The 14,025-nt window shown below is 28.2% G+C and overlaps 1 protein-coding gene across 3 annotated transcripts in view; it reads left to right on the forward strand.

Moving 5' to 3' along the window:
* Window positions 1–14,025, forward strand: part of LOC127289282 (probable JmjC domain-containing histone demethylation protein 2C) — a 325,511-nt gene that overhangs the window by 81,780 nt on the left and 229,706 nt on the right. For all 3 annotated transcript variants that reach the window (XM_051317121.1, XM_051317122.1, XM_051317123.1), the window contains exons 4-6: window positions 4,205–4,399; window positions 5,717–5,801; window positions 6,058–6,146. In XM_051317121.1, coding sequence (XP_051173078.1) covers window positions 4,205–4,399; window positions 5,717–5,801; window positions 6,058–6,146 — 369 coding nt within the window. The remainder of the gene's footprint in view (window positions 1–4,204; window positions 4,400–5,716; window positions 5,802–6,057; window positions 6,147–14,025) is intronic.

Raw genomic sequence — 14,025 nt, forward strand, 5'->3', positions numbered from 1 at the left:
CGAACTTGATTCGGATTAATTTACATAGCGTTGTCAAGGAAAAATCAAAAATTTCGAAAAAAATGATTTATTCTCCCTAGCGCACACAATATTCAATCCAGACTGTTCATACTTGCTGTAAAACTCAATTTTTGCGTGAAAAATACAGGGAAAAAATGTAAGCGCGATTGGAGTTGATGATCAATTTTTATCAAATTTTTGAAGAAAAATGATAAATTTCAGAAAAAAATGTATTTTTCCGCAAAAAACGAAAAAAGTTTTTCTACAGTGATTCAAATTTATATATTTTGACGTATTTTTACGTGTAGATTACAAAAAAAATATAGCGACGATGATTGGAGTTGATTTTTCTGGAATTAATAAACAAATTTTATTTTTCAGATAACTTTCGATTTTTCCTTGACAAGCAGCTACTAGCCTTATATCAATATCTTAAGTTTTATCTCTTTTTGACTTAGAAAGATAAAATTTAATATTCAATATATTTTTAAAATGTAAATACAATAAAAATATTGCGAGTTGAAATAAAATTATGTTTCTTATATTTTTTTAGTAAAATATTTTTTAAAAAATAAAATCGGACAAGTGCGAGTTACACTCGCACTGAAATCGAGGGTTCCGTACTCGAAGCGAACTTATTTGGTATAAAAACAAATGTTTAAAAAATATGTGTTGTATGACAACTAATATAAGTGATACGAAGAGGAACAATTTTCTTGAATTTTACAAAATTGTTCCTTTTTGTATCACTTATATTAGTTGTCATACAACACATATTTTTTAAACATTTGTTTTTATACCAAATAAGTTCGCTTCGAGTACGGAACCCTCGATTTCAGTGCGAGTGTAACTCGCACTTGTCCGATTTTTTTAATAATATTTTTTGAAAATTCACCATTTTTCAATTAAAAACGATTTTCAAATTATTGTATTTTGTCCGCATTTTCTAATAAATTTTTAGTGAAATCATCTAAAATTTTAATTAAAAATCACTTAAAGTTTCAATTAATTTTCAAAAATCTCAATTTTAAATCTTTGAAAATTCAAGTAAATTTTAAAAATGTTTTCCAAAAATTGTTTGATAAATTATTTTTAGTTCTGTAAAATTTAATAATTGTTTGAAAATTAACAATATCTTTTGAAATTTAATTATTTCTAAAAATTTCAACTTTAACCCTTCGAAAAGGATTATTATTAAAAAAAAAATTTTTTATTTAAAAATCTGTAAAATATTTTTGTTAAAATAAAAAACAAATCCACTTTTTTTTTAATATAAATCGACTAAAACGACTTTTTGTGTCTATAAGTTGATTCGAGACCTGTGTTTTTATAATTAATATTTAATAGGTATTCGTTGGCCCCTAGTACCTTAAAAATTAATTTTTAAAAATAAATTTTTTTTTCAAATGACTATCTTGTACGAAATTTCCTAGCTCATCTTTTTTCTCATCATAAATTTGTTGTATTTGTATACAATTTTTGAATGAATATACAATTTTAAAAAAAATTTCGTTGGTAAACGTTGTGTACTTCAGCTTTGTGAATTGAATTTTCGAATTTGGAATTTTAAAGAAACAAGAAACTTATTCCGAAATTTGGAAACACAATTATACAACTTTATGAGGCCGAAGTCCGCAACGTTTTCAAAAACGAAAAATTAAAATAGAATTATTTTTTCAAGTCAATTTATCTTTAATTTTGATTTGCACAAACTTTCAAGAAATTAATAGTTTTATATAAAAACCAGCTACTCCCAAATAACTTTAATTTTAAACCAAAGTAATTAATATTGTCTAATTATTTTTTCGTTTTCGTTTTAAAAACGTTGCGGACTTCAGCATGATTACAACTTTGTCAAAAATGAGAAAAAAAATAATTGTCAAAATTTGACACGTCATAAAATTACTATTCAAAAAAACACATGAAATCAGAAAAGGTCAACTTCAAGTTAGAACAGAAGGACAGACGAAGCATTTTATTATTATATAATTTTTAAATTTCAATATAAACAAATTTTTCGTTCATTTGAACGTTCAGAATATATAATTAGTTGATTGAAAATTGGGATGAGGAAAAATTATGTAAATAGAGTTATAAGTTTTAATATTATTGTATAATGTGCAATATGTAATGCATTAGTGACATTAGAGCTTCATTACGGTTGAGATTGATTACTGAGTAATAAGTCTGTTTGTATAATAGCGTTATAATCGCTGTTATATTACTGCTATTACCGTTTATCTTCATAGGGACATTTGATATGAGATTATGTAAGATAGTTGACGTAATATTAGGATGTAACAGATCTAGCTACCGTATACCTTCACGATATAAGAATCAAGTGCATATCAGGTGCACTTGATAAGTGACACTTTAATCGGAACAAAAGTTTGTTTATCTTTATATTTTCTTATATTTAAATAAAAAACAATTTACAAATGGTCGTGAACCGAATCATCGAAACGTTGCAAAAAGTAATTTTTTTATGTTAAATATTTACTTTGTCTTTTAAATATAGTAAAAAATCTTATTAAATAATTTTTTCATTAACATTTTGAATCATTAAAAATGTAATAATAAAAAATGTAAATTTCTTTTGGAAAACAATTTAAATATCATAAATTTTAAATCATACTATCAGAAATTTTTAATATTTATCTAAGTCTACCTTTAAATGAAAAAAAAGTTTAATTAAAAATGGGTTTTTCTTTTAAAAACATCAAATTGGATTTTAACTTTTCCTTGACTTTGCATCCGTTTTTTATTTAAATATACACTGGAAACAAATTACGAGAGAAATATTAATTTAAAAAAAATCTTTTTAAAAATTTTTATAAGTATGAATAATATATAAAGAATTTTTTTAATTTTAAAAATAAATGTTAAATGAACATGCATTTTTTTTGCAATTTTCTAAGTTTTTTGTTTTTATTTCTTATATTAGAAGTTGTTTAAACTCTTTATATTGTATAAAAAGAATTCACTTTAAACGTGAAACAATCTTTACAATAATAACACTGGCACACAAAAAAAAAATTGATGCTCTGAGCTTTTGACCAGACTATGACTACTTTATGTTTTCGGGGTCGCTGAAACCGAATCTGAAGTCCGTTTAACCCCATCACCCTAGGGTTTTGAGAAAACTTCAAAAAACACCAAAATTTGACCCCAAATTTTTGAAATCAAGAAAAAATTTTATCTCCAAGTCTTATCATGACTACTTTATGTTTTTGGGGTCGCTGAATGCAAATATGATGTCTATTTAACCCTATCTTGTCAGGGTTTTGAAATAATCCAAAAAAACCTCAAAATTGGGATTTTTTGGGGGTTATTTCAAAACCCTAGGGTGATGGGATTAAACGGACTTCAGATTCGGTTTCAGCGACCCCAAAAACATAAAAGAGTCATGATAAGACTTGAAGATACAAATTTTTCTTGATTTCAAAAATTTTGGGTCAAATTTTGGTGTTTTTGTAGTTTTTTTAAAACCGTAGGGTGATGGGGTTAAACAAACTTCAGATTCGGTTTCAGCGACCCCGAAAACATAAAGTAATCATAGTCAATCTTATAGATCAGAATATTTCTTGTTTTTCAAAATTTTGAGTTCGAATTTTGAGGTTTTTTTGGGGTTATTTTAAAACCCTAGGGTGATGGGGTTAAACGGACTTCAGATTCGGTTTCAGCGACCCCGAAAACATAAAGTAGTCATAGTCTGGTCAAAAGCTCAGAGCATCAATTTTTTTTGTGTGCCAGTGTAATCCATAATATACTTATGTGATAAAGGCCACGATATATAGTTTCTATCTAAAAGTAAATATAAACCTTCTTGAAAACATAAGACATAAGGAAAATAAAAAGTTTGGAGTAGAATCTTTTGAAACCAAGGTTTTCTATAGAAAGAAAGTTCTTACAAAAGTTTTCCAATATGCTAGTGTCTTCGTTTCGATAAAGGCAAAGAACTTGTTCACTGCTCTATATGAAAAAAAAAAAATATTTACCTCTACACTTATAATTAACAATTTTTGTTGTTCTGTATATCGTTAATCGTTAATGTTAATTGAAACATTTTATACTGATAATTTATTTTTTTTTTGTATGTTTTATAATCAAAAAATTATTTCTTAAAACTTGAACAAAAATCATTTGTGTTTTGAGTAAATTAAAAATTGATGATTAATTGTTGTGGTTTTTATTATTTTTACAGCAGGACTGGGAGTTAACGAAAGGTTCGACACCTTGGGGTAGTGCCGTCAGAAGATGGGCAGAAATGCAAGATGGACAAAAAATTTTATTGACCACCCCAAGTGTACTTGTTGGATTTAGAGTAGAAGTCTATCGTGCAGAAGGTACCACTCAATGGTACACAGCAGTCATTGTTGGATACAATGAATCGACAAAGGTAAATTATTTCACATTTTTTTATTTTCGAAAAGGATAAAAAAAAAATTATAATTTTTACAATTTTTTATCTTGTATTTTTTTTTTTCTTTCAAAAATTAAAAAAAATCAATTTTTGTAAGTTATTTAAAATTTGTTATTCCTGTGAAAAAATAAAAGAGGAATCTATTTCTCACGATGAATTTTAAATAAGAAAACAGAAGAAACATTTAAGAAAAAAATGAATAGCTTCACGTCGTTTTGTTTGCTAAACTTACCCCTCCCCCCTCTTTTTTTTTAAAACTTCTATTCTTATTCTTTCTCTTTTACCTCACGAACTTTTCTCAAATAAAACCCTCTTCTCTTTTTTCAAAGTCAAACCATTCTTCCTGCTGCTATTGTTACCTCTCTTTTTGCCGCCTTAAAAGATTGCAAAAACTTTTACAAAACTTGTAGAAGAAAATGCCAAGGTGCCACATTAGACGTGCGATTTTTCTCGCTGTTATAACTTTACGGATTCCGAGTTCTAAAGTCTAAATGAGTCTTTTGAATATTGAATATCCTTCAACTTTCTTTTATATATTCGCCTTGAAAAAATATAAGCTTTCATTTTATTGAATTTTTTTTTTTATAACTGTCAACAATGAATTGCACAAGATATTATTTATTATATAAACTTGATAACCGTTAAAGAGCAAAAAATATATTTACTTGATATGAATATTTTTATTTTTTAATTAATTTAATTAAAAATTAAATATAATATATAATTAATAAACTTTCTCGTCAGCATATATTATTTTAATAAATGATTTATTATTGCATATTTTGAAAATAATTATAATATTAAAAAAGAATTTTTAAATTACAAAATATTTGCTCTCGCACTAGTCTTTCATTTATTGATCTTTATATAGTATGGTTGTAATTTTCTAAAAATGTAGAAAATATTTGAGCTTACTTCTATTTTCAGTTGAGTTTCGTGACTAGTGGGTCTTTTTATGTACCATATATGAAATTGATAACAAATCTTATCAAATAATTTTCTAACCTGACTTTCTTGCGTGTAAAAGGACCTTCTCTGTATACTAAACTGAAAAAAAAGAGTTACGATAAGTTATATCAAAGTAATTGATTGTGATTTAAAGTATATAATTTGATTCAATGAAATATCATAAATTTACAATATTTTGAAATAAGAAAGTTAAAGAAATCGCTTTTATGTGAAATTGAAAAATATAAACATTTTCGTGGATGTAGAAAATGAAAAATAATATTTATAAATAAAATATTATCAGGTTATTACAAATTTAAACTAATTTAATTTTTTTTTTTTTAGGATTTAACAGTGACAGACGACACAGTTCTCGAGGACCACAACGAGGATCCGAGTCTTGTGCAAATGCGCCTAATTGGAGATGGAGGTGAGTAGTTAAGGCGATTTTGAATGCTATCTATCTGCTTACTTTCCTCAATCCCACTTTGGCCTCTGTGAATCTATTTGATCCACTTTAACTGTGTATAGTTAAATTGAAATCACGAATTACTTATCAATGTCTTTATATTTTTCTTCTTCTTCTTCTTTTGATCCATTTATTTTGCTTGATATCTCTTCCTCAAATTTTGCAATCTTAAATCACCATTTTAAATTATTTTTTGTTCTCTTTTTTCTGTTTGCAGTCGTGGAGAGTATTATGCGAGGTGAGGTCGTCGGCATGACTCCCAGGAGGTCGAGGTCATCAACTGGTTTGACCCACACACTGGTCATGGTAAGTACCAAACAAGTTTTTGAGCTTATATGAAAAACAAATTCAATATTATTTATTCGCGTTATGACACTCTTTTTTTTATAAGTTTAAAAATTTGCTTTTTTCCAACAATTTTGTTGAAACTGTATTCTCAATTTTTTCTAATCTGTACTTTTATTTGCCTCTCAGAAAAATTACAAGAATTTATTTTTTTTTCAACTTTTTAATCTTGACTTCAATATGTTGGTATAATCGAAACAGTGTAAATATTGTTTCAAATCGAATGATAACCCCCGTCAAGAATAATATATTGAAGTGAATTTATAAAAGGAGAATAAATTGCTGAATATATTTATTTAAAATAATATAGTCATTTGAAGGTCATCATTTGTTTCATCTGAATATAGTTAAATCGAAAAGTAAAATACTTTATTATATCTGTCCGCGCAAGAAATATGAAAGAAATCTGCAATCTTTCTATAGACAAATAGAAATGTTGGATGAAATCTTTGATCAGTTCCTTGATGCCAAATATAGAAGTGATTCGATCTTGATTAGTGGATAGTTATTTTCTAGCGTCATATATAATATATGGTTATTCTAAAAATATATAAGCGCATTAAGGTAATTGGGATTATTTCTTTGAAAAATGAATGTTAAATTATATCAGTTGCAAGAGATAAAAAATTTATATAGAATTAATTTGATAATTTTACTAATTTCATATAATTTCTTTCTTTATTTCTTTTCATATATATATATATATATATATCTATAATTTCTCTCATGTTGTGCTATAATATTATATGAGCTAATATAATTTTAGTTTAATTTCGTTTTTTAAAATTTTATTGCAAGAGTAAAAATATTCTTTTCAATTCTATATTGTTTTGGAATTGATGTAGATTTTTAAATTAAATCTTATCATGAGTTCTCGGGCAAGGCCGAATGTATATAGTGAAAGCTTCCCTTTAATGTAGGAGTAATCGATAAGCTTGCTCGTGCTTTACTAGGAGGATCAGAAAAGCCCGGAATAGAATCCGTTGCTATCTAAGCTGCCAACTTCCACTCTTGAACGATATTTTTTTATTTTTATTTCTTTCCAAGCTATATTGTCTTACAACTTTTTTCTCCTTTTGCAATTTCCATCGTTTCCTTATTTGTCTTTCTCGAATTTACTGCGCGAAAAATTTGTGTTAGATAATTTATTTAACAAAATTTTTTTACATTAACTTTTTCAATGTATTTTATGCTTATTTAATTATGCCTATACGTAGTTTCAGAATATTGGTTTATTGATGAATGTGGAATAGAAAAAAATTGAATTTTTTCATCAATATTGGATCTTATTCAGGATCACTCATTTTTTTTGAAAATGACACTCGAAAGTCTTAATTAAAAGTGTCAGCGCAATATTCCACCATCATCAACCACATTAATTTTTTCCTCTCCACTTGCGTATATAAATATAGTGACTTTTTATATACCAGAGGGAAAGAATATCGGTATGCAAATATTTTCAGGCCAATGCACGTCTTCTTTTATTAAGAGTTGCGCGTATAAAAGTATACGGGTATAGATATATACTATATGCAGAAGCGCTCACGGAAACGCGGGGGAATAATGAAAGACCTTTTAAGAAACAGGAAAGAATAATTAATTAGTGTCATTTTCCTCTAATTGGATTACCTCCTGCTTATTCAAACTGTACCTTGAGCTCGTTCCGCTTGCAGGAATTGTATGATACAAAAATTCTCATCGTATATATATATATATATATATATATATATATATATATATGTATATAGTCACAGCTCAATGCTATATAGAACGTTACGCTCAGTATTCATTTCCTTTGACTTTTGATAGCAAGATGTAAAAAAACTTTTTCAAGACACTTATTCAGAAAGACTTACATTTCGATATAAGAGAGAGAGAGAGAGAGACTTTTCTCTCCCTTTCCGTTTTGCAATTGGCTAAGGTCACGAAAGAAAGTAAATTCCCTCAACTTCTTTGGCAATTCTTTCCAAGAGTTTTCGACATTCTGGAGATAATCTCGAAATCGTCTGCTTGGGAAGGGTGGAAACTTTTATATAGACCCCTTGAATGAAAGAAATTGATTTATCGCTCCCCAGCAACAAAAAGGGATAAGATTACTTCAATACATATATATATATATAAGTCTAGTTTCGTAAAAATCAGTTCCTGATTCAATTTTGACAATTGACACCGTAAATATATATTATGTAGTTAATGTACACAAATTATTTGATATCGAAGAAATTTTTTTTTTTAATTTATTAAAGTATTTCTTTTTCAAATATTTAAAATTGAATAAAAAAATTTGTTTGATTCAAATACTCAATTACTTGGCTATTATCAAATAAATATTTATATTTTTATCAAATAATTATTATTTGAGTCGATTAAATGGTATTTCAAGTACAAAAATTAAATGATTCAAATACAATTTATTTAATTCAAATTTTTTTCAATTATTTTTTTTTTAACAAAATAAATTGATGTTATCGATCACACCGAGTCAATTATAAAATAAATAATAAAGTCAAAATTTTTTTTATAAATATAACATTATAATTAAAAAAAAAAAAATAAATAAAATTACATTATTATAAATAATACATAATTTAAAAAATAAAATTATAGAAAAAATGAATTATTACCAGTAAAGAAATCATAAATTTTAAAGGAATAAAATAATATTTTAAAATTGGCAAATTTTTAAACGCACTGATTTATTATTCTTTTTTACTGGTAATAGTTAATTTTTTCTATAATTTTTATTTTCAAAAAAAAATTATGAATTATATAATAATGTAATTTTGTTTATTATTTTTAATATTTATATTTTGTTAATAAATTTTAGTTTAATTAAATTAAAAAGTTTTTGACCTTTTCATTTATTTTATAATTAACTCGGAGTGATCGATAACATCAATTTATTATTAAATACCACCAAGTGATAAATTCAACTTATATCTTTTAAAAAATTTTAATTCTTATTGTTTTTTATAGTTACAATTCATATAGACAGGTCGAATATAAATCGTCGAGTAGGTTCGATAGCCGCGGTCGTTAAAGCGCTTTGGTTAGATGTTAGATTAGGTCGTGCGTGGGGTTCGATCCCCGTAGAATTTAAATTTTAATTTAACTCCTGGAGTTTATCGAGCCTAGAGTCACCTACTTTGCTTACATATGCGAAGATGGTGCTACAGGAACTCGAAAAGTAAACTAGATCACACTTATGCCCTGACTTAAATACAATATTTAATTTAGGTACCAAGTGTTGATACATATTAACAAAAAAAAAAAAGAAAAAAAACTCTTGGAGTTTAATTTTTTTTATAGTTAGTGATTGATCATGCATGTTCTAATTATATTCGCACGAGAATGTTGAATTGTCTTTATAGTATGTACTTGAAAGTTTGCATAAACGCACGTAAATATATGGGTACATAGACATGTGCAGTGTCTCTAGGACAAGTAACAACTCGCAACTGAACTTGGAAGTTTGTAACTTAGGTTACGAGTTCTCAAACTTTGCAGAAGGATTAACCTGCAACTACCCGACCGTAATGGAACTTAGCATCGAGTTGGTAACGTCGGGTCGTGTTCGCAAAATGACTATTAAGGTGACTTCGACTCCTGTTGCGTTCTAATTTCACATTCTGCTTGTCGATAAAATATGATTTAAGAAAACTCTTCAGTATCAAACTTCACTGCATTTATTAAACCTAAAATGCACTTTCTACTTTTAAAACTTTATATAACTCGGTATCATTTTCTACGATAAGCTCTCTCTCTCTCTCTCTCTCGGCCGCTTTGAAAATTTAATTTAAATTTCAAATTAAATTTTTCTTCCAATTGAGCTTTAGAAAGCCCCTGAGAGAGAGAAATTTCTTTCAATTTTTCAAAAATTGATGTATTTAATAACGCATTTGATGAAATAGATTTAAGGGGATGTATTTCTTTTCTTTATATTGTAGAAGAAAAAAAAAACAATTTACTTTCCTTATATTATTACATTTTCAGAAACTAAAGAAAAAAAAAAAAACTTTTTACTTTTCTTTTATTATTATTTGTTTATACTTTCCTGTAGTTCGCAAGTTTTTTTTTCACAAAAAAAGGAAAGTTGTACATTTCTTTATTCCTCAGAAAGTTAGACAGTTTGTTTTATCTTTTCTTGATCTTTTTCAAGTCTTGGAAAAAAGTTGTTTAAGAACTGTTAATTTTTATTTTATTTCGAATGCCATTTAATAGTAACTAAAGCTCTGAAATTACCTTATTTTTAAAAATTGACAAAGTGTGAAATTATTTCACAAATCAACAAACTGTAAAATTATATTTATACTACCTATCAAAGTGTGAAATTATTTTTCAGTGTGAATTATTGCAATTAAAATTAAAATTTTATACACATTGAATTGTAATGAAAATTAATTTTTTTTCACTTTTTTTTTTTAAATAAAAAAGTTCAATGAATTGAATTAAATTTTAATGATGGAACTCAAAGGTTCTTCCGGAAGAACAAAAAAGACTCAGGTGAGTGATTCTGAAATCACATTGTAAAATTAATATAGATTTAGATGAGCACAAAGTTAAATATATGGTTTGAAAGATAAAGATTCAAGCTAAACTAAGCAAATTACTAAATTCAAACACCAGGGCTTGGTAGCTTGAATAAATTTAACTATTTTATGGGGGTTTTCAAGAATTCATAAAAAACATGAAAATGGTTTTTAATTCAAACAAAAATATAATAAAAATATATTTAAATCAATTCTGGATTATCTAGTTAGACATATGTTAGAAAAAATTATTTTGAGTCAAAATATTTTGTCCAATAATGATTTTTTTTTCTTTTAGCTCAGACGAAAATCGCAATATTTATCCAATTTTAATAAATTCAAAAAATTATAAAAAAAAAAAAATTGAAAATAATTTTTATTACATTTTTGTTTACGTTAAGAACATAGTTAAAAATAATTTTTTAATTTTAGGTTGTTACTATATCAAAATTGTCTTTAAAAAGAATTATTTTCAATACATTTTCCTAATTTTATTGTTTTTATTTAAAAATCACAAGCGAAAAATTCTTGAATTATTGTATAATTTCTGTAAGCTTTTATAAAAATTCGTATATTTAAATTCCCTCAAGTTTAAATTTATAACTATAGAGAAATGTATAAAACAAGAAGAAAGTCATTATTCTAAAGAAATTGCCATCTCAAAACCCTCTTGTAACTTTATTTTTCCCTCCGACCCTAGAATTCAAAAACTTTCTCGCAGAAAATGTCATCTTATATTATGGAATATCGGCCAAACGCCCTTGCAACTCGAGAAATTGGCATTTTGCCAACAAAACTCCCCGAGTTCACCTGTTTCTCTTCTCTTCACTGTCTCGCCAACATTGAAAAGGTTTGCCCGGACAAACTTGAAAAACAAAAAAAAAAAAGGAGAAATAAAGAAGAAAAAAAAAAAAACGTTAATAGCTGATATGCAAGAGTGCCGGAAAACAGTAGTGGAAACTGCGGCTGAAATAGCGCGATGTACCGCGAAGAGAAAGTAGTAGGGGAAACTAGACAACAAGCCTTGTCTACTCGTGGTAGAAAGGTTGGGATGAGTAGGGAAAGGGACACGGAAACAATACGGATAACAGAAAGGAAAGTTTGTTGGACGTGGGGAATGAAAGGAAGAGACGAAAATGGGAATTGGCATTCGAGAATGGGAGAAAAGGGTGTGCGTATATCCTACTGAACGAGGGGTTGAAAATGGGGCGGTGGTCGGTAGCTGTATTGATTCGCGGGCGTAAAACTCTGAGAGGGGATGACGCCGGCTATAATGGAAGGAGATGAGGAGAAGTGCGTCGGGGGCATGCGGAGGGTTGAGACACACCCCCGGTGCCCAGGGTAACAGCAACACTGTCCTCCTGCAGACGCAGACGCTGACGCGAATTCGTAACCAGGCACTCGAGAAGCTCGTTCTCTGTTTTCAATCCCCTTACCCCTCTTTTATTCAGCGTACCACTGGCGTAACCTCCAGGTCCTTTTTCTCACCCAGTGTTTACTTCCTCGAACTAATAGCTATACACACATACATATATATATATACCTCTTTCGTTCGTTAATTTCTTGTGTTCTCTCTCTTTCTCTCTCTCTCTCACTCGACGAACATGTAAAAGGGTGTTCTGGAATTTGGTACGCTAGGGAAACCAACCTCTTTTACTCATGACGAGAGGGAGGGTTAGTCGGCCTCATAAACGAGGTGAAATAGCTGGGTAGAAGGAGTCGACGTCGGGTCGTTGAGGTCACGCGATTCCTAGACACACACACACGCGAAGAGCAAACCTCCCCACCTCTTTACGTTCGACTTAAACAGACCCTGAGACCTAGTCATCTGAGGAAATACAATGTAAATTCGCTTTTCAGAACCCTCGTTGAATTTCTTCCTTTTCCTGTTTATGTATAGTGAAGAAATAGCAGTTCTCTTTTTTCGTCAACACGACGAGCACACCGGTATGTTTATGAACTCGAAAAGATACATATATATATGGCATATTGGCATTAACCCCTTTTTCCTTAGAGCTGTTTGCTTTTCTCTGTGAAAGTAAATATGCATTCGTTTCTGGAAAATCATGTTGAATGCGAAAATGGAAGATATATATATTTGCAGTTGAATATGTTCTTTTTCTTGTCATCGTAAAACATTCGAGTGGCTATATATATATACGAAACAATTGAAATTAATGTTCAGAGTTCATATCGATAATTATTTGGTTTTTGTTTATTTATTCCCCTTGATTTTAGTCGCTACAACAAATCTATATTCTTGTACTAACAATGTATTTGTTACTACAACAAATTTGTATATATAGGTACAACAATTTACTTTTCTCCGTGTAATTATTTCTTCATGGGTGTGATAATAATTACGGAAACGATTAATGTTGAGATATGGCTAATTTTTGGACAATTCAGGTGTGGTTTATAATTTATCTGCATTTATCATCTTGATGGGGTTAGAAAATGATTCATTTTAACTGCAAAAGGCCAGAGGGAAGAAAACATCTTTTTCATTATATTATAGGGGAAGAAAATGCAAGATTATCATTTTATGTTCCATTTGGATAACGTCTGAGTAATAATTTCTCAAAGATAATTTCAGTTATATATGTATATATACGATATGATATTCAATTTGACTATTAGTTTTAACTATCAAGAGATGATTTATTGCTCAATTTAGAATGTTTGCCTGTTACAGTTTACACTCAAATGTACAGGGTGTTCAAAAGTTATGGAAAATTGAAAATATCTCAAAATGTACGTATTTTCGTGATACTTTTTTTTTTCACTGTTGGCCCAATGTTTTGGTTTCAAGAATGTGGATCTTTTTGTTGGGAACAACTTTTGTGATTGAAAGTCATTTTGAAATAAAGGTTATTTTAACTTTCGTTGATTCGATATTTTTCAAACCAATTCGTCAAACTTGATCACAATGTATAGTATAAGAAGCTTCCCCACATATCCGCCATTTGCAATAATTCATCTCTCAACTGAGTTGCAACAGTTTCCCCGCAAAGAGCGCTAGTATCGAACAGCTCGAGCGAAAATATTGTTTCTGTATGCGTGCAAACATCAAAATAGAATACATACTTTAGATTTTTCCAATAATATTTTAAAGTCTAATTCATAATACAGTTTTTTGAGGATCTCAAATTGAGACCATAAAGTGTATCAAATTGTTGATAATGGAACGTTTTGATGCTGTTTATGGTCTCAATTTGAGAGCCTCAGAAAACTGTGGTCTTCTGCATAAAAAACATTTTCAACATTTTTCTGTATACATTTAGTAGGGAAAAAGTTAAAACTAAAGTAAA

The sequence above is a fragment of the Leptopilina boulardi genome, unplaced genomic scaffold (genome assembly GCF_019393585.1).
Source record: "Leptopilina boulardi isolate dan_hultmark-lab unplaced genomic scaffold, ZJU_Lbou_2.1 LbouV2_401, whole genome shotgun sequence".
Classification (NCBI taxonomy): Eukaryota; Metazoa; Arthropoda; class Insecta; order Hymenoptera; family Figitidae; genus Leptopilina; species Leptopilina boulardi.